This window comes from Rhinolophus sinicus, chromosome 15 (assembly GCF_057876585.1).
Source record: "Rhinolophus sinicus isolate RSI-liver-muscle chromosome 15, RSI-T2T, whole genome shotgun sequence".
In the NCBI taxonomy this organism is placed as follows: Eukaryota; Metazoa; Chordata; class Mammalia; order Chiroptera; family Rhinolophidae; genus Rhinolophus; species Rhinolophus sinicus.
In genome coordinates, this window is record NC_142515.1 from 87,351,743 (window position 1) to 87,373,248 (window position 21,506).

At 41.4% G+C, this 21,506-nt stretch overlaps 1 protein-coding gene across 1 annotated transcript in view; it reads right to left on the reverse strand.

The window, feature by feature from the left end:
- LOC109439421 (adhesion G protein-coupled receptor E2-like) overlaps window positions 1–21,259 on the reverse strand; it is a 44,438-nt gene extending 23,179 nt beyond the window's left edge. The window contains exons 1-6 of the mRNA XM_074338119.2: window positions 21,106–21,259; window positions 19,147–19,200; window positions 18,331–18,450; window positions 2,895–3,044; window positions 867–920; window positions 444–578 (exon numbers count right to left, since the gene is read on the reverse strand). Coding sequence (XP_074194220.2) covers window positions 444–578; window positions 867–920; window positions 2,895–3,044; window positions 18,331–18,450; window positions 19,147–19,200; window positions 21,106–21,136 — 544 coding nt within the window. The 5' untranslated portion in view covers window positions 21,137–21,259. The remainder of the gene's footprint in view (window positions 1–443; window positions 579–866; window positions 921–2,894; window positions 3,045–18,330; window positions 18,451–19,146; window positions 19,201–21,105) is intronic.
- Window positions 21,260–21,506: the final 247 nt, after the last annotated feature.

Here is a 21,506-nt window from a genome sequence, read left to right on the forward strand (position 1 = left end):
ACATGGATGGTGAGCTCCTTGACATCAGTCTTGGTAATGATTTTTTTTTAATTTGACACCAAAAGCAAAGGCAACAGAAGCAAAAATAAATAAAGGACTGCATCAACCTAAAAAACATTTATACAGCAAAGGAAACCGTCAACAGAGTGAAACGGCAACCTATAATTTGGGAGAAAATGTTTGCAAATCACATATCTGATAAGTGGTTAACATCCAAAATATACAAAGAACTTATATAACTCAACAGAACAGAAACTACACAATCCAACTTAAAAATGGGTAGTGGATCTCATAGGCTAATCAAGAAAACCTGACTGCCTACTTCCCTCCCACGTCTCTTCTCTTTTGCCCTTGACAAAATACATCTGTGCTGCTCTCAGAGCTGAGGGCTCTGGATGCCCCACACTCTCCGGATGCCCCTCCCCCACCCCAAGCCTCTGTACCATCACATCTCTGGAAGCCGTTGGTGGTGATCTTCCCAGATGAAGAACTGAATCCCTGGGCACAGTGACAGGCTGTGGCATTGACACATGCGGCGTTCAGAGGGCACCACCAAGCACAGTCTTCAGGGACAGAGGCTGTGGGGACAGGACAGAGACCATGGTCAGAAGGCCCAAGAGATAAGAGGAAGCCAGCTACCAGCAGTGGTCCAAAGGAAGAGGACGGAAGGAAAAGGAATGATGGCTGCCACTGGATTTGGAAGAACTCAGAAAATTCTGGACATTTAGGGAAGATGAAACAGCTTCTCTTATCTCCAGAAAACCATCTGTTGGCCTCACTTGCAAAATAAGCCCCCTTGTTGGTGAGAGGACTCAGACCTTAGCATGTATTCCCCAGTCACTAATGGGCTGGCTGGGCGGACTCACCTTTAAAGTTTTCAGCTGCAGCATCCAACGTCAACATCAGCTGAAGAATGAGTCCTGGAGCAGAAAGACAGAGATGATAAAAATAGGAAAGTGGAGCTCCAATTTCAACCCCTGTCCATATGGCTATTGCCACCTTGAGTTGGGCCCTGCAGCCCACAGCTTTCTGGCAGCTTCCCTGAGGTTCCTGTATTTCACTTGGAATCAAGAACTAGGTCTTTCCCCTCCGTTTCCCGGGACTCCCCATGGAGTCAATCACTGACAGCCACAGCCCTCATGGAAACTCAGGTGCGACAATATACATAGAATATACATAGAGGATTTACTCAGAAACTCCAACCTTTCCCAATGGAGAGAGTAAATCTTAAAGGAGAGAGTCCTCAGATTTGCGTGCCTTTCCCTATGCCCAGGTTCTTTGTTCTCTGGCAATGGTGGAAATCTGCTTTGCAAAGGCCTCACTCTCCTCTCCAGTGAGTGGATGCCATTTCTTATTCACATGGAGGCATCCTAAGTGTGAATGGAATGGCCTAGATGCTCTGTTGTCCAGATATGGGTGGAAGTGGCCTGAGTTTTCCCTGTCTTTCAGCCCTGGTGCCCTTGCTTTCATGATCAGCTCCCAGGTGGGCAGGGACATCATGGCAACCTGTGTCCCAGCTTGAGGATTTGGGTAAAGACCAGAGTGGGCCTTCCTGGGAACCAAGTGTAGAGGAAATGCTAAGTTCCCTGAGCAGTACCCATCTTGTCTCCAAGTGATGGCTTTTGTCCTGCCTCTTCCAGGGCAGCTGCACTCTGCCTGAATTCTCCTTGGAATCCTGGTGATGCTGGCGGGACAGTGCTGTCCCATTAATGCCAACTCTCAGATTCAAGCTCATAGATCTGGATCAAGACCCATCCCTGAACCTGGTCCCTCAAGGGGCTCGCATGAAGGGATGAGGAGAATGAAGACAATGCCAGACAAGCAGGGCCACCCGGACAGTGGGTGCCAGGCTGCGGTGGACAATGGGGGCTGATGTCCAGCCATGAATCTTTGGGTTGGTGAAGGTGCCTCTTCTGATCTCCATGATGGCATCCCCAGGACTGGCAGGAAGTGGTGAAAATCCACTTCTGAGCAAGATCAGCAGTGGGTGAGGGTTGGGTGGCTAAAGAGGGAAACAGGTGCCGATGGACGAGGAGTAGCAGGTGTTTCTCTCATTTGGCTCCTTGATCTCCCACCAGGGATGCAGACTTCTGGGCCCTGCTGAGGGGAGCTCAGCCCCCATGGGGCCTGGATTGACCTCTTCGAGAGAGAGGGTCAGGCTTGGGGCAGTGGTGCCCAATTACGTCCTCTCTTTCAGTCTCATCCAGATAGAAGACTCTTCCATTCATCTAACTTCCTGAATGTGTGTGGGGTGGTCCATGTCACCCTGCCCACTCCTGACACAACAGGTCCTAATCATTTGAGTTGCCCACAGTTCCATTAATTGAAATTATTGGGTTGAATCAGGGTGAAACCTTGCTTGAGGAAATAGATGAGGCTGAGCAGCCAAGAAGTGGGTTCAGGGTCAAGGAGGGGTCTTCACCTGGTGTGGTTGTTGGCCAGGGGCAGGGACAACTGAGGAACATGGGCCCACCTTGTACTCTCCCTATGCCCACATTTCTGGACATGGTTCCTGGGTCCATCAAGGCCTGAGGGGTGTGAGAGGGCTTCTGGGGTGGCCAAGCCTGTGTGGTCTCTAGTGGGGAAGGTCTCATCCTGGTAGTCATTGATGAAGAAGAAAAGGATGAATATTGCTCTGGAATTCAACACTCTGTGAGCCCTTGAAGTATCTTGAATGCCACCACTCCCTTTGTTTTATGAAAATACGATGCCAGGTGGTAAGGGAATGTTTGAAAATTACTTAAGTGGCACTTGGTGGGGGGTTTAGAGCCTTGGTGTTCAGAGAGGGTGGGTGACCAAGTAGGTGCACAGGTCACTCCCGTGATGCTTAGAGAAAGGGGTGGGAATCCCAAACCTAATGAATGAGGAAATGGAAGACATGGGGTCCTTCTTACCACTACATGGTTTCTTAGGATCAATGTTGAACGTTGCCTCAGAAACAGGTCTGTAGGCAGGGCTGCACATGCAGTAGCTCTCCATGAAGTCCTGGCAATCTAAATATACCCCACAGGACACTGTCGAGCCTGCTCCACACTCTTTGATGTCTGGAACACAATAGGACAAAAGGTCACCTCTCAAAGGCATGAGTTCCCACAGGGCAGAGACCGTGGCCTCCAGTCAGACCCCACCATAGGGACCAGACTGTTATAGGTGCAGGGTGTCACTCCTGGAGCTGCACTGGGCACAGCCAGCTGCTCTAGAGCCTGTTGACTGCTAGGTTGCCTGAGGGCACCTAGATTCAGACACTCTGCTGTGTCATGATGGGGATGGAAGCAGGTCTGTGTCCCCTTCTCCAGGCCTTGGAGGGTAAACAGAGGCACTGACTCAACTACAGACTCTCCTCTGTGGTGCTGTTTGTACCATTGAAAACCTGTGTGGGCAGTGGCCGGTTAGCTCAGTTGGTTAGAGCGTGGTGCTTCTAACACCAAGGTTGCTGGCTCGATCCCCACACAGGCTACTGTGAGCTGTGCCCTCCACAACTAGATTGAAACTACTTGACTTGGAGCTGATAGGTCCTTGAAAAACATGCTTAAAAGAAAAAGAAAGAAAGAAAACCTGCAGAGGTGGGGGGTGGGGGATGGGGAGACTCAGTCAGGACAATAGTGGCATTGAAGGCTGTCCCCTATGCTGAGGTAATGGAGGGAGTCATGGCTGGGGGCTTCCAGGGTGACATCATCATTCACACCTAAAGATAGAGCCAGGTGTCAGGCCTCTGTCCATTGATGGCTTCCACCCCCTTTTGTCACAGTGGCCCAAGTGCACCCCTCCCTCCTCATCAGGAACTCCCTCAGCTCCCAATGTCAGGCCTTTCCCAGATGCCCCAGGATGTCTCAGGGAGAGTCTTCCTATCTCCATCCCTGGGTAAGTCCCCTTCACAACATCAGAGGCAATAGGGGATGTGAAGTGAAGAAGCAGCAGGAAGCCGCTCACAGCTGAATCATTGGGGGTGATTTCTGGCATCTTATCTCTCCCTGTTTCTAAACATGAGAGAAAGATGCCCATGAGCCATGTGCTCTTTGAGTACCTGAGGGACCCACTGAGCAGGGGCTGGACACCATTGGGTAACAAGAACAACCTAATAAGAAACAAGGACATAAAATGAATCAAAATGATGGGACAGAATGTTTGACTCTACATTCCAATCATAGGATCAAAGACTTTAAAGCCTGAAAAGACTCATGGCATCTTGATGTGTCAAGGGTCATCTGGTCTCCTCCAGATCAGAGTTCTCTTCTCTGAATTTATAGATTTCCCTTCTAAGGCCCAGGCTGTAGTGTCAGCACCAGGATATGAGAGGAAGCGCGAGGGACACACATCTGTGGCATTCATATTCAGCCTTCATCTGGACAATGGGTCTTTCCTGTTTTGTTTTCAGATGGTGACAAAGGCTACAGACTTGTTTTCAAGTTTGATGGGATGGGATGGAGTCTAGCTGGGTAGAATTGGGAATGAGGTGTCAGGACAAAAGTACAATGACAATGGGGAAATTCCTCAACCTGACAAGCACCCTCAAGAAAGGAGTTGAGGAGACATCATCAAAATGGTGGTGTGAGGTGAGCCTCTGGAAATCTCCCCTGGAATTTACAACAAATCGAACAGCTATAACTCCACAAAGGACTCCCTGCACAGCAGACAGGCAAGATGAAGAGGCTCACTACTGAATTCACCTAAAGGTGGGCAAATTGAGCGAGAAGGGGAGGAGGGAAGGGAAAAGTGCGGCTGTGGTGGTGGTCACCGCCATTGCTCTGGGCCACCTCTCACAACTCACTCCACCTCTGTCCCCACCTATCTGGGCAGATCCCTGCAGGAGTAAACAGGACTGCTGAAACACAGGGGCTCTGAATCTGGTGCAGGCAGAGCTTTGGAACTTCAAAAGCTCTCTGCATCCCCACAGGGATGCAGCGCCCTATGACCCAGGTGAACTGTTAACAGAGGAGAAGCCCACCTTCCAGGGAATTCCCCCATTGTGTGAGAAGCTGGAATAGTGCAGAGAAAACATAACACTACAGTGTGAGAGAGAAAAAAGGGCTGCAGTCAGAGAGAAAATAAAACATTCTACCAACACGTACTGGAAAACAAAAGAAAGACCTCTTCCTATCAACCTGTTGCAGAACCCAATTCTGTAGATGTCTAAGAAGAGAAATAATAAATCATTAATTGCCATGAATAACCAAGGCAACAAGACAGCTCAGAAAGAAAATGAAAAGTCTCCAGAAAATGAACTTAAAGATATGGAAATATGTGACTTAAATGACATAGAATTCAAGACTGCAGTTCTGAAAAAACTCAACGAGATGCAAGAAAATACAGAAAGGCAGTTTAATGAACTCAGAAACACAATCAAAGAACAACATGAGCATTTTACTAAAGACATTGAAATTTTTAAAAAAGAACCACACAGAATTTCTGGAGATTAAGAACTCAGTAGAAGAAATTAAGAATGAAATAGCCAGCTTAGGTAGTAGAGTTGACCAGATGGAGGAAATAATCAGTGACATCGAAGATAGAAACCTGGAATGACAAGGATGGAAGAAGAAAGAGACTTGAGACTTCAAAGAAATGAAAGAACTCTACAAGAACTTTCTGATTCCATCAGAAAGAGCAATATAAGAATAATGGGCATACCAGAAGGAGAAGAAAGAGAGAAGGGAACAGAGAGTATATTCAAACAAATAGTCGATGAAAACTTCCCAGACTTGTGGAAAGAACTGGATCCTTGAATCCAAGAAGCAAATGGAACACCTAATTACCTCAACCCCAACAGGCCTTCTCCAAGGCACATTGTATTGAAGCTGTCTAAAATCAACGACAAAGAAAGAATCCTCAAGGCAGCCAGGGAAAAGAAGACGGTAACTTACAAAGGAAAGCCCATTAGATTATCATCAGATTTTTCAGCAGAAACTCTACAAGCCAGGAGGGAGTGGAACCAAATATTCAAACTATTGAAAGAGAGAAATTATGAGCCAAGAATAATATATCCAGCAAAGATATCCTCTAGATATGAAGGAGGAATAAAGACCTTTACAGACATACAGAAGCTGAGGGAATTTTCTAACACATGACCTGCACTACAAGAAATATTGAAGGAGGCAATTCAACCAGCATAAATAGGGATAATGTGTGACAACAAAAATATAAAAGGAGGGAGAGTGAATGTCTGAACCGGCATAAGGGAATGGAGAAAGTAAGCATGCTGAAGAAAATGGAACACTCTAAATATGAAATTTTCTTTTACATAAACGTAATGGTAATGACTAAAAAAAAAAGAAAAAAATCCAGAACTGAAACATATAATATAATAAAAGAAGAAAAAGAGTGAAACATCATAGAATACCACCACACTGAAATAATAGACAGCAACAAAAAGGCAAAGAAACAATGGAGACACAGTCATACCAGAAAACCAAAGATAGAATGATGGGAAATCCTCATATATCAATAATCACCCTAAATGTGAATGGACTGAACTCACCAACAAAAAGTCACAGAGTAGCAGACTGGATCAAAAACTAAACCCAGTCGTATGTTGCCTCCAAGAGACACATCTCAGCTGTAAGGACAAATATAGACTCAAAGTGAAAGTGTGGAAACCGACACACCAAGCAAATGGTATCCAGAGAAAATCAGGTGAAGCTATACTGATATCAGATGAAAAAGACTTCAGGATAAAAAAGGTAACAAGAGACAAAGATGGACATTTCATAATTATAAAGGGGACTATACAATAAGAAGACATACAGTCATCAATATTTACGCCCCCAATCAGGGAGCACTGAAATATACCAAGCAACTACTAACAGAACTAAAGAGAGAAATTGACCAAAACACAATTATTCTAGGGGACCTAAATACATCATTGACAGCTATGGATAGAGCATCCAAACAGAAAATAAATAAGTATTAGCCCTAAATGACACATTAGATGAAATGGACATAATTGACATTTATAGAGCACTTCATCCTAGAACATCAGACTACATACATTCTTTTCTAGTGTACATGGAACATTCTCAAGGATAGACCATACATTGGGACATAAAACTCAGAAAATTTAAGAAGATTGAAATCATACAAAGGATATTCTCTGATCACAAGGCTTTGAAATTGGATATCAACTGCAAAAAGAAAACAGAAAAATCACACATATGTGGAAATTAAACAACATAGTTTTAAAGAACGACTGGATCAAAGAGGAAATAAGAGGAGAGATCAAAAGATACATAGAAACAAATGAGAATGAAAATACATCCTAACAAAATTTTTGGGATGCAGCAAAAAAGCAGTTTTAAGAGGGAAATTTGTATCATTACATGCCTATCTCAAGAAATAAGAAATATCCCAGGTAAATAACCTCACGTTACACCTTAAAGAACTAGAAAAAGAAGAACAAATAAAACCCAAAATCAGCAGAAGGAAGGAAATAATAAAAATCAGAGCAGAACTAAATGGAACAGAGAAAAACAAAAAAATAATAGCAAAAATTAATGTGACAAAGATCTGGTTCTTTGAAAAGATTAATAAAATTGACAAACCCTTGGCTAGACTCACTAAGATAAAAAGAGAAAAGACACAAATAAACAAAATCAGAAATAAAAGAGGGGAAGTTATCACGGATGCCACAGAAATACAAAGGATCATCAAAGAATACTATGAAGGACTATATGCCACCACATTCAATAACCTAAAAGAAATGGACAAGTTTTAAAAAACATATAGTCTTCCTAGGCTGAATCACAAAGAATTGGAAAATCTAAATAGATCAATCACCAGTAAGGAAATTGTATCAGTCATTCAAAACCTTCCCAAAAGCAAAAGGCTGGGACCAGATCGCTTCACTAGTGAATTCTACCAAATATTCAAAGAGGATCTAATATCTGTCCTACTCAAACTCTTCCAAAAAATTGAAGAAGAAACACTACTCTCTATCTCATTTTATGAGGCCAGCATTACCCTGATACCAAAACCTGGTAAGGATAACACAATAAAAGAAAACTACAGACCAACATCTCTGATGAATACAGATACAAAAATCCTAAACAAAATTCTAGCAAATCAAAAGCAACAATGCATTAAAAAGATTATTCATCACGACCAAGTGGGGTTCATCCCCGGGGCACAAGGATGGTTCAACATATGCAAATCCATCAATGTTATAATTCACATAAACAAAATAAAAGACAAAAATCATATGATTATATGAATAGATGCAGAAAAAGCATTTGACGAGATACAACATCTATTAATGATTAAAACACTTAACAAATAGGTATAGAAGGAAAATACCTTAACATAATAAAGGACATATATGACAAACTCTCAGCTAATCTCATAATTAATGGTGAAAAACTGAAGCCCTTTGCTCCACGTTCAGGAACATGACAGGGCTGTCCCCTATCACCTCTGCTTTTCAACATAGTGTTGGAAGTCCTAGGCAGAGCAATCAGGCAAGAGAAAGAAATAAAAGGCATGCAAATTGGGAATGAAGAAGCTAAAGTGTCACTCTTTGCAGATGACACGATGCTATATATAGAAAACCCTAAAGAATCCACCAAAAAGCTATTAGAAACAATCAACGAATACAGTCTGGTTGCTGGCTACAAAATCAACGTACAAAAGTCCATTGCATTCCTAAATACTAACAATGAAATCTCAGCAAAAGAAATGAAAAAAAACAAAACAAAAAACAAAACAAAACAATTCCATTTGCAATTGCAGCAAAAAGAATAAAATACCTAGGAATAAACTTAACCAAGCATGTGAAAGACCTATATACTGAAAACTGTAAGACATTTTAAAAAGAAATTGAAGAAGACACAAAGAAATGGAATGACACATCCATATTCATGGATTGGAAGAATCAACATATTTAAAATGGCCATATTACCCAAAGCAATATACAGATTTAATACAATCCCATCAAAATCCCAATGATGTTTTTTAAAGAAATAGAACAAAAAATCATCAGATTTGTATGAAACACAAAATACCCTGAATAGCCAAAGCAATCCTTAGAAAAAAGATCAATGCTGGAGGTATCGCACTCCTTGACTTCAGCTTGTATTACAGAACAACAATAATTAAAACAGTATGGTATTGGAAGAAAAACAGACACACAGGCCAATGGAATAGAATTGAGAACCCAGAAATAAACCCACAAAAATATGGACAGTTGATTTTTGACAAAGAAGCAAAAACACACAATGGAGGAAAGACAGCGTCTTCAATAAATGATGCTGGGAGAATTGGAAAGCCATGTGCAAAAGAATGAAACTAGACTGCTATCTGTCACCATGTACCAAAATTAATTCAAAATGGACCAAAGACCTAAACACAAGACCTGAAACAATAAACTGCATAAAAGAAAACATAGGTATTAAACTTATGGACCTTGGGTTCAAAGAGCATTTATGAATTTGACTTCAAAGGCAAGGGAAGTAAAAACTAAAATAAATGAATGGGCCTATATCAAACTAAAAAGTTTCTGCACAGCAAAATAAACCATCGACAAAATAAAGAGGAAACCAATGGAATGGGAGAAGATTTTTGCAAGCAGTGCCTCCGATAAGGGGCTAATATCCAAAATATATAAGGAACTCAACAACAACAACAACAAAATCCAATAAAAAATGGGCAGAGGACCTGAAAAGACATTTTTCCAAAGAGGACATACAAATGGCCAATAGTCATATGAAAAAATGCTCAACATCACTAATCATCAAAGAAATGCAAATAAAAACCACAATGAGATATCACCTCACCCCAGTCAGAATGGCTATCATCAACAGGACAAATAGTAACAAGTGTTGGAGAGGTTGTGGGAAAAAAGGAACCCTCATACACTGTTGGTGGGAATGCAGACTGGTGCAGCCGCTATGGAAGGCAGTGTGGAGGTTCCTCAAAAAATTAAGAATAGAATTACCATGTGACCCAGCAATCCTTCTCCTGGGTATCTAACCCCAGAAATCTGAAAACATTTATTTATGCTCCAATGTTCATTGCAGCTTTATTTACGGTGGCCAAGACATGGGAAAAACCAAAGTGTCCTTTGATAGATGATTGGATATAGAACATGTGGTATCTATACACAATGGAATACTATTCTGCTGTTAGAAAAGATGAAATAATGCCATTTACAACAACATGGATGGATCTTGAGATTATTATGCTGAGCGAAATAAGTCAGACAGAAAAAGTCGAGAACCATATGATCCTATTTTTGTGAAGAATAAAAGTCATTCAATCTCTCTGAGCCCAAATTTGGTAATTAAAAAAAAAAAAAGATGCTACACTGAAACCATAAAATCTATAGTAGAATATGTAGTGGGAGTTAGCTCTTTGATGTCTGTCTTGGCGATGAGTTTTTGTATTTGACACATCAATAAGAAAAATAGACAAGTGATACTACATCAAACTAAAAAACTTTTGTACAGAAAACAAAACCATCACCACAATGAAAAACCAACCTGCGGACTTCCGGAAAAATGGCGGAGTGAGGTGAGCCTCTGTAAAGCTCCCCTGGAATTTACAAAGAATCGAACAACAAAAACTCCACAAAGAACTCCCTGCACAGCAGACAGGCAAGACGAAGAGGCCCACTACCAACTGAAATCACCTACAGGTGGGAGATTCGCGCGAGTGGAGGGAGGAGGAAAGGGAGAAGTGCAGAGACGGAGCCGCGCAGGCACAGGACGCAGACCTAGCTCAGGGCACTGAACTCGCCGCTTCCCGGAACTACCGCAGGTGCGGGAGAGGGAGGAACTCGGACTGCTAGGGCTCCGCTTATGGCCCACAGGGCTGACTGGGCAGCATATAACATGGCTGAACCCAACGCTCACGGCAGAGACCTCGGAGAAAAGACTGAGGGAAAAAGGCTGAAAACGGTATTTAAGCCCGCACTGCTGAGCAGAGAACGGAGCCTTAGGCACTGAGACTAGCCGCCCCCTCCCTCCCCTCAGAGCTCACCCCGCCCCCACCTGCCCGGTGCTAGAAGAGAAACAGCAGCAGTGTCAGATCAAAACAACAGAAAATCTGCTGTTTTGAGAACTGTGGACCGCAAAAACAAATTCACAGCCAACTAGTTCCAGCAAAGGGGAGAGAGCTGTGGAAGCAGGACCAGCTGTGGTGGTGGTTGCCGCCATTGCTCTGGGCCACCTCTCACAACTTACCCCGCCCCTGACCCCACCTATCTGGGCAGATCCCTGCAGGAGTAAACAGAACTGCTGAAACATACGGGCTCTGAATCAGGAACTGGAAGAGCTTTGGAACATCAAAAGCTCTCCGCATACCCACCGGGACACGGCGCCCTGTGACCTAGACGAACTATTAACAGAGGAGAAGCCCGTCTCCCAGGGAATCCCCCCATTGTGTGAGAAGTTGGAATAGTGCAGAGAAAACATAGCACTACCTTGTGGGAGAAGAAAAATAAGTTGCAGTTGGAGAAATAATAAAACATTCTACCAACAAGTACTGGCAAACAAAAGAAAGACCTCTTCCTATCAACCTGTTGCAGAAGTCACTCCTGTAGATGTCTAGGAAGAGAAATAGCAAACCAGTAATCGCCATGAATAACCAAGGCAACAAAATAGCTCAGAAAGAAAATGAAAAATCTCCAGAGAAGGCACTTAAAGATACAGAAATATGTGACTTAAATGACAGAGAATTCAAGATTGCAGTTCTGAAAAAACTCAACGAGATACAAGAAAACACAGATAGGCAGTTAAACGAACTCAGAAACTCAATCAAAGAACAGCATGAGCATTTTACGAAAGAGATTGAAATTTTAAAAAAGAACCAAATATAATTTCTGGAGATTAAGACTTCAATAGAAGAAATTAAGAATGAAATAACCAGCTTAGGTAGTAGAGTTGACCAGATGGAGGAAATAATCAGTGACATCGAAGATAGAAACCTGGAAATGACACAGATAGAAGAAGAAAGAGACTTGAGACTTAAAAGAAATGAAAGAACTCTACAAGAACTTTCTGACTCCATCAGAAAGAGCAATATAAGAATAATGGGCATACCAGAAGGAGAAGAAAGAGAGAAGGGAACAGAGAATATAGTCAAACAAATTGTCGATGAGAACTTCCCAAATTTGTGGACAGAACTGGACCCTCGAATCCAAGAAGCAAATAGAACACCTAGTTACCTCAATCCCAACAGGCCTTCTCCAAGGCACATTGTATTGAAGCTGTCTAAAATCAACGACAAAGAAAGAATCCTCAAGGCAGCCAGGGAAAAGAAGACGGTAACTTACAAAGGAAAGCCCATTAGATTATCATCAGATTTTTCAGCAGAAACTCTACAAGCCAGGAGGGAGTGGAACCAAATATTCAAACTATTGAAAGAGAGAAATCAGGAGCCAAGAATAATATATCCAGCAAAGATATCCTTTAGATATGAAGGAGGAATAAAGACCTTTCCAGACATACAGAAGCTGAGGGAATTTTCCAGTACACGACCTGACCTACAAGAAATACTAAAGGAGGCTATTCGACCACCATCAACAGGGACAATTTGTGGCAATCAAAACTCAAAAAGGGGGAGAGTAAAGGCCTGAACCGGAATATGGGAATGGAGAAAGTAAGCGTGCTGAAGAAAATGGAATACTCTAATTATCAAACTTTCTTTTACATAAACTTAAGGGTAACCACTCAAAAAAAATCCAGAACTGAAATATATACTGAAATAAAAGAAGAAACAGAGGTAAACATCATAGAATTCCACCACACAGAAATAATAGACAACAACAAAAAGGCAAAGAAACAATGGAGACACAGCCTTACCAGAAAACTAAAGATAGAATGACAGGAAATCCTCACATATCAATAATCTCCCTAAATGTAAATGGACTGAACTCACCAATAAAAAGGCACAGAGTAGCAGATAGGATAAAAAAACTAAACCCAACCATATGCTGTCTCCAAGAGACACATCTCAGCTACAAGGACAAGCATAGACTCAAAGTGAAAGGGTGGAAATTGACACTCCAAGCAAATGGTACCCAGAGAAAATCAGGTGTAGCCATAATGATATCAGATGAAACAGACTTCAAGGTGAAAAAGATAACAAGAGACAAAGATGGACATTTCATAATGGTGAAGGGGACTGTACAACAAGAAGACATAACAGTCATCAATATTTATGCCCCCAATCAGGGAGCACCAAAATACACCAAGCAACTACTAACAGAACTAAAGGGAGAAATTGACCAAAACACAATTATACTAGGGGACTTAAATACATCATTGACAGCTATGGATAGATCATCCAAACAGAAAATAAATAACGAAATAGTAGCCCTAAATGACACATTAGATGAAATGGACATAATTGACATTTATAGAGCACTTCATCCTAAAACATCAGACTACACATTCTTTTCTAGTGTACATGGAACATTCTCAAGGATAGACCATATATTGGGACATAAAATCAGTCTCAACAAATTTAAGAAGATTGAAATCATACCATGCACATTCTCTGATCACAAGGCTTTGAAATTGGATATCAACTGTAAAAAGAAAGTGGGAAAAAACACAAATACATGGAGATTAAACAACATACTTTTAAAGAAGGACTGGGTCAAAGAAGAAGTTAGAGGAGATATCAAAAGATACATAGAAACAAATGACAATGAAAATACATCCTACCAAAATTTTTGGGATGCAGCGAAAGCAGTTTTAAGAGGGAAATTTATCTCATTACAGGCCTATCTCAAGAAACAAGAAAACTCCCAAATAAATAACCTCATGTTACACCTTAAAGAACTAGAAAAAGAAGAACAAGTAAAACCCAAGGTCAGCAGAAGAAAGGAAATAACAAAAATTAGAGCAGAACTAAATGAAATAGAGAACAAAAAGACAATAGAAAAAATTAATGTGACAAAGAGCTGGTTCTTTGAAAAGATCAACAAAATTGACAAACCCTTGGCTAGACTTACTAAGATAAAAAGAGAGAAGACACTAATTAACAAAGTCAGAAATGAAAAAGGGGAAGTTATCACGGACAACACAGAAATACAAAGGATCATCCAAGAATACTATGAAGGACTATATGCCACCAAATTCAACAACCTAGAAGAAATGGACAAGTTCTTAGAAACATATAGCCTTCCAAGGCTGAACCATGAAGAACTGGAAAATCTAAACAGACCGATCACCAGTAATGAAATTGAATCAGTCATCCAAAACCTTCCCAAAAGCAAAAGTCCGGGTCCAGATGGCTTCACTAGTGAATTCTACCAAACCTTCAAAGAGGATCTAATACCAATCCTGCTCAAACTCTTCCAAAAAATTGAAGAAGAGACAGTATTCCCTAACTCATTCTATGAGGCCAACATTACCCTGATATCAAAACCTGGTAAGGACAGCACAAAAAAAGAAAACTACAGACCAATATCTCTGATGAATACCGATGCAAAAATCCTAAATAAAATTCTAGCAAATCGAATACAACAATGCATTAAAAAGATTATTCATCACGACCAAGTGGGGTTCATCCCCGGGGCACAAGGATGGTTCAACATACGCAAATCCATCAATGTGATACATCACATAAACAAAATAAAGGACAAAAATCATATGATTATATCAATTGATGCAGAAAAAGCATTTGACAAGATACAACATCCATTTATAATTAAAAGACTTAATAAAATGGGTATAGAAGGAAAATACCTTAACATAATAAAGGCCATATATGACAAGCCCTCGGCTAATCTCATAATTAATGGAGAAAAACTGAAGCCCTTTGCTCTACGTTCAGGAACACGACAGGGATGTCCCCTATCACCTCTGCTTTTTAACATAGTGTTGGAAGTCCTTGCCAGAGCAATCAGGCAAGAGAAAGAAATAAAAGGCATGCAAATTGGGAATGAAGAAGTTAAATTATCACTCTTTGCAGATGACATGATGCTATATATAGAAAACCCTAAAGACTCCACCAAAAAGCTATTAGAAACAATCAACGAATACAGTAAAGTTGCTGGCTACAAAATCAACGCACAAAAGTCAATTGCCTTCCTATATACTAACAATGAAATCTCAGAAAAAGAAATACAAAAAACAATTCCTTTTGCAATTGCAGCAAAAAGAATAAAATACCTAGGAATAAACTTAACCAAGGATGTGAAAGACCTATATGCTGAAAACTATAAGACATTTTTGAAAGAAATTGAAGAAGACACAAAGAAATGGAAAGACATTCCGTGCTCATGGATTGGAAGAATCAACATAGTTAAAATGACCATATTACCCAAGGCAATATACAGATTGAATGCAATTCCCATCAAAATCCCAATGGCATATTTTAAAGAAATAGAACAAAAAATCATCAGATTTGTTTGGAACCACAAAAGACCCCAAATAGCAAAAGCAATCTTAAGAAAAAAGAACAATAATGGAGGTATCACACTTCCTGACTTTGGCTTGTACTACAGGGGTACAATAATCAAAACAGCATGGTATTGGCAGAAAAACAGACACATAGACCAATGGAATAGAATTGAGAACCCAGAAATAAAACCACATAAATATGGACAGATAATTTTTGACAAAGAAGCTAAAAACATACAATGGAGCAAAGACAGCCTCTTCAATAAATGGTGCTGGGAGAATTGGATAGCCACGTGCAAAAGAATGAAACTGAACTGCTATTTGTCACCATGTACCAAAGTTAATTCAAAATGGATCAAAGACTTAAGCATAAGACCTGACACAATAAACTGCATAGAAGAAAACATAGGTACTAAACTTATGGACCTTGGGTTCAAAGAGCATTTTATGAACTTGACTCCAAAGGCAATGGAAGTAAAAGCTAAAATAAACGAATGGGACTATATGAAACTTAAAAGCTTCTGCACAGCAAAAGAAACCATCGACAAAATAAAGAGGCCACCAACTGAATGGGAGAAGATTTTGCAAACAGTGCCTCCGATAAGGGGCTAGTATCCAGAATATACAAGGAACTCATGCAACTCAACAACAAAAAAACAAACAACCCAATTGAAAAATGGGCAGAGGACTTGAAGAGACATTTCTCCAAAGAGGACATACAAATGGCAAATAGACATATGAAAAAATGCTCAACATCACTAATCATCAGAGAAATGCAAATCAAAACCACAATGAGATATCACCTCACCCCAGTCAGAATGGCTATCATCAACAAGACAAATAGTAACAAGTGTTGGAGAGGCTGTGGAGAAAAAGGAACTCTCATACACTGTTGGTGGGAATGCAGACTGGTGCAGCCGTTATGGAAGGCAGTGTGGAGGTTCCTCAAAAAATTACGAATAGAATTGCCATATGACCCAGCAATCCCTCTCGTGGGTATCTACCCAAAAAATCTGAAAACATTTAGAGATAAAGACACGTGTGCTCCAATGTTCATTGCAGCTTTGTTTACGGTGGCCAAGACATGGAAACAACCAAAATGTCCTTCGATAGATGAATGGATAAAGAAGTTGTGGTATATATACACAATGGAATACTATTCGGCAGTAAGAAAAGATGATATAGGAGCATTTGTGACAATATGGATGGATCTTGAGAGAGTAATGCTGAGCGAAACAAGTCAGACAGAAAAAGCAGAGAATCATGTGATTTCACTGATATGTGGTATATAAACCAAAAACAACAAAAGAACAAGACAAACAAATGAGAAACAGAAACTCATAGACACAGACAATAGTTTAGTGGTTGCCAGAGGGTAAGGGGGTGGGGGGTGTGGGGTGGGAGATGAGGGTAAGGGGGATCAAATATATGGTGATGGAAGGAGAACTGACTCTGGCTGATGAACACACAATGGGATTTATAGATGATGTAATACAGAATTGTACACCTGAAATCTATGTAATTTTACTAACAATTGTCACCCCAATAAATTTAATAAAATATAATTAAAAAAAAAAAACCAACCTGCAATGGCGAGAAAATATTTGCAAATCATGTATCTGATAAGGGGTTAGCATCTAAAACATATAAAGCACTCATACGTCTTAATAGCAAAAACTCAAACAATCAGATTAAAATGGGTAGAGTCTCTGAAGAGACATTTTCCAAAGAATGCATCCAAATTGCCAACAGCTACATGAAAAGGTATTCAACATCACTAATCATCAGGAAAATGCAAATCAAAACCACAATGACATATATCACCTCACACCTGTTAGAATGGCTATTTTCAAAAAGACAAGAGATAACAAGTGTTGACCTGGATGTGGAGAAAAGGAACCTTGGGCACTGTGATTGGGAATTCAAATTGGAGTAGCCCCTCTGAAAAACAATATGGAGGTTCCTAAATAAAATAAAAATAGAGCTACCATATGGTCCATTAATTCTACTTCGGCGTATTTATCAGAAGGAAATAAAATTACAATCTTGAAAAGATGTCTGCACTCCTATGTTCGTTGCAGCATTATTTACATTAGCCAAGACACAGAAACAATCTACAAGTCCATCAATGGATGACTGGATAATGAAAAAGTGGTATATATATAGAGTGAAATATTATTCAGCCATAAAAAAGAAGGAAATCTTATCCTTTGTGCCAACGTGGATGGACCTTGAGGGCATTATGCTAAGTAAAGTGTCAGACAGAAAAAGACAAATACTGTATGATATCACCTATATGTGAAATTGAAAAAGAAAAAGCACATAGATACAAGATACAGAGAACAGATTGGTGGGTGCCAAAGGTAGGAGGTGGGAAGTGGGCCAAATGGGAGAAGGTGGGAAAGATAAATCCTAGCTCTGTTTGCTTCATGGCTCTGCTGTGAAGATGAGGTGGGAAACCATGATCGTGAGTGGGCACGGTTTGTGGTGAGCTCAAGCTAGTAGGAGACCCCGAGCTTCCAGGCCCTGGGTGTTTCTTTCCTCCTGTCTCTTCCATTTCTTTCCTTTCTTTGTGCTATGAAAATAATAATTACAATAACAGCAGTAACAATGATAATAGCTCACATTTGTTGACAGTGTGTACTATCTTTAAATTTTTTTCATACAGGTAAATATTAAATCTCGCACCATCCGTATGGGGTAAGTACAATGATTATCCACAATACACAAAGAAACGGAGGCAAAGAAAGGAGAAATAATTTCCTAAAGGTCAGAGAGTCAGTCAGCGGCAGAGCTAGACTCTGAGCCCACGTAGCCCAGCTGCACCATGGATGCTTTCAACACTCTACCTACTGATCACGAAACCAGACTGCCCACTTCCCTGCCCCACCTCCTCTCTTGAGTTCTTGACAAAGTGCTTCTGTGCTGTTCTCGGGATGAGGGCTCTCCCCCCACAATCTCCATGTGCCCCTCCACCACCCCAAAGCCTCTGTACCATCACAACTCTCCAAGTGGCCGGTGAAGATCTTCTCAGATGCAGCACTGAATCCTGGAGCGCAGAGACAGGCATTGGCATTGACACATGGAGGGTTTGGAGGGCACCAGCGAATACAAGCTGTGGGTGCAGAAGCAGTGGGAGACCATGGTCAGAAGGCAAGAAATTGGTGAAGCCACGGCCAACTATGAGTCCAAAACTAGAGGAGGGTATAGCTGCCATTGGAAGAGGAAAAGACACAAAAACTCTGGGCATTTAGGGAGGTAAAAGCATCTTCTCTTATCTTCATGAGACCATCTCTGAGCCTCACTTGCAGAACAAGCTTCCCTCCCACTTGGTGAGGGAACCAGACCCCAGCATGCACGCCCTAGCTTATACCACTGTGGGGATAGAGCCCCAGAGAGCAGTTTCCAGGCTCTCGGCCTCACATAGAAAGGTACTGGCTCAGGTAGTAAATGGCCATCAACTGTGATTGGATGGCCATCAGCTGTGGCTAGTTGGCCATCAGCTGTAACCAGTGAGCCATTGGCCACTAATATAATTGCTGTGGCTATGCTAGCAAAAACATGGGGGCTAGCAAGATGGTGGCTGAGCTAGCAAGAGCGGATTGCAGAGAGGCGGATGCCGCCAGCGAGAATACAGTGGTATGACTCCCCCATCTATGGCTCCGTGGGTGTTCCTTTTTGGCCTCACCATATCCTGCGTTCTTATGTGGGGAGTGGGAGCAGAGACCCCGCCTGATAGCCTGCATGACAAATGGCGCAGCGAACAGGGTCTCCCACACGACAACCATAATGGGGCTGGCTGGGCACTCACCTCTATCCTTCAGGGCTGCAGCAACCAAAGGCAACAGCAGCAGCACAGAGAGCCCTGGGGCAGATAAAACAGAGATATGACAAAGAAAAGAGAGTCAAGCTCCGATTTCAACCCCAGTTGGCAGGTTCTTAATAGGTGGTTCTTGCCCTGCAGCCCATGGCCTTCCAGCAGCTTCTTGTACTTTACCAGGAATCGAGGACTAAGCCTTTCCCCTCCATCTCCCAGGACTCCCCAGGAGTCAGTCACCGACAGACACAGTGTTCAGATGGACTCAGGTGCTACAGGTAAGGGGACAGCACATACACAGAGCTGATGACAGAGACCCATCTTAGAAACCCCAACCTTCCCAACGGAGAGGGTAAATCTTAAAGGAGAGAATCCTCAGATTGGTGTGCCTTTGCCCAGGCCCAGGTTCCTTGTTCTCTGTCAATGGCAGAAATCTGCTTTGAGGATTCCTCTTCCAGGATCGCTCCTGTTGAACGTACAGCTTCAGAGCTTACAAAAAGAGCATAGATCGCAGAGTCGTACAGCCCAAAGTCTGAGTCCTATAATGATGAGAAGAGCAGGGCACGGAGCCCTGGAATCCATACAGTGGGATTTGAGGAGCGGTGAGGAGTGAGAACTAAGGCGGCTGCAGGGAGGGCCACTATCTCCTGGTCAGGTGGCCTCTCCAGGTACAGCACCCATGGCTTTTATGGCTCCTCCCACATGATGCCCTGGCCCTTCAACAGTGGACAGTGTGCTGAAAGCACAGCCTTTCCCCTTTGTCTCCCAGCTCGGTCCTGAGAAATGAATCACAGAAGGGGCTTTGTGGCATGCAAACCACTATGAGGATGGAGGAATGAAATCTACCCTGCAGGCAATAAATGGACCACCTAGTAGAGTCTGTCATCCCATCTATGTGAGCCCTGAACCCTATGAAAATCTTTTCACGTCTGTGTGCCTTTACAGGATTTTCCCAAAATGTGTCCAGCATTAAAATAATCATATTCCACAATTCGCATGATAAGAAATGTGGCTATTTTCATAAAAACCAGGATACTAATTACAACTAATGAGGATAATATATAAAGAACACCTAACTTACTAGGTAACATGTAAGCACTGAAGGGAATAAAGACTAATCAGAATTAAGCTGACCTCACTGGTACTAGTTTTTACTAATTCACTGTTACTGTTCTTCAAGTTATTCCATCACTCACATAAAACCTATAGACTAACAGACAATGTTTTTCTTAGTGCTCTAGAGTTTTCAGATAGTTTGGTTATCTATTCTTTTGAAAAAAATACAGGTGTTATGATAGTTAATTTTACGTTCCAATTTGACTAGGCCGTGGTACCCAGATATTTGTTTAAACTCTAGTGTACATGTTGCTGTGAGGTGTATTTTTTTTCATGAGGTGTTTTTTAGATGAGATTAACATTTAAATCTCTAGACTTTGAGTAAGGCCGATTACCTCCCATAACCTGGGTGCGCCTCATCTCATCAGTTGAAGACCTTAAGAGGAAGAGAGAATTCCAGCTGCCTTTGGACTTGAGATGCAATATCAAGTCTTCCCTGGGTTTCCAGCCTGCTGGCCAGTCCTATGGATTTCGCACTTTCCAACCTCCATATTCTAATGAACCAATTCCTTAAAATCTCTGTCTTTCTGTCTCCATCTCTGTCTGTCTGTCTCCATTTTATTGGTTCTGTTTCTCTGGTGAAACTGAACTAACACAAGTAATAAAATGAAAACTTTGTTACATCCCCAAGTTTGCCCTGGCAATGAGTTTAACTGACTTTCTCCTTTGAGATTTAATATAAATGAGCTAATATCCTCAAAAATTTTCCCTTTATACCTTATAGAGATATTAGACAAACAAGCCAGATATCAAGCAAGAACAGATAATATTTTCAAACTGGGTAGAGAGTGCCCAGATAGCTTTAGTTGTCTGTCATTTTTGTTATGTTCTACCTACCTGCCGGCCACCTTAGATACCCGTTTCTCATGGTGCAGACACCAGCAAGCCCAGCCACAGAGGACGTCTGATCTTGGTCTGTGTGTGTGTTAAAAAGACTTCCTGTTTTAAGTATGTGTTGTGCCCTAGAGAAGGTGATTTAGAGAACCACTGGTCTGGATGTTTTCTTTTCCCTAATCTGGCCCATAATTAACTTCTCAGAAACCCCAGTTCTATTTTTCTTATGTATTTGCATATCATTACTAGCATTTGTTTGCATATTATTACTAGTTTTTGTACTAATAATGATATTGAGGATGATTTTAAAATCTTTTTGATATAGGAAGATGTGATACTGTGTATTAAAAGACCTCCCCCAAGTGAAGAATCACTCTACTGGTCTTTTTGCCCCTATGAGGACC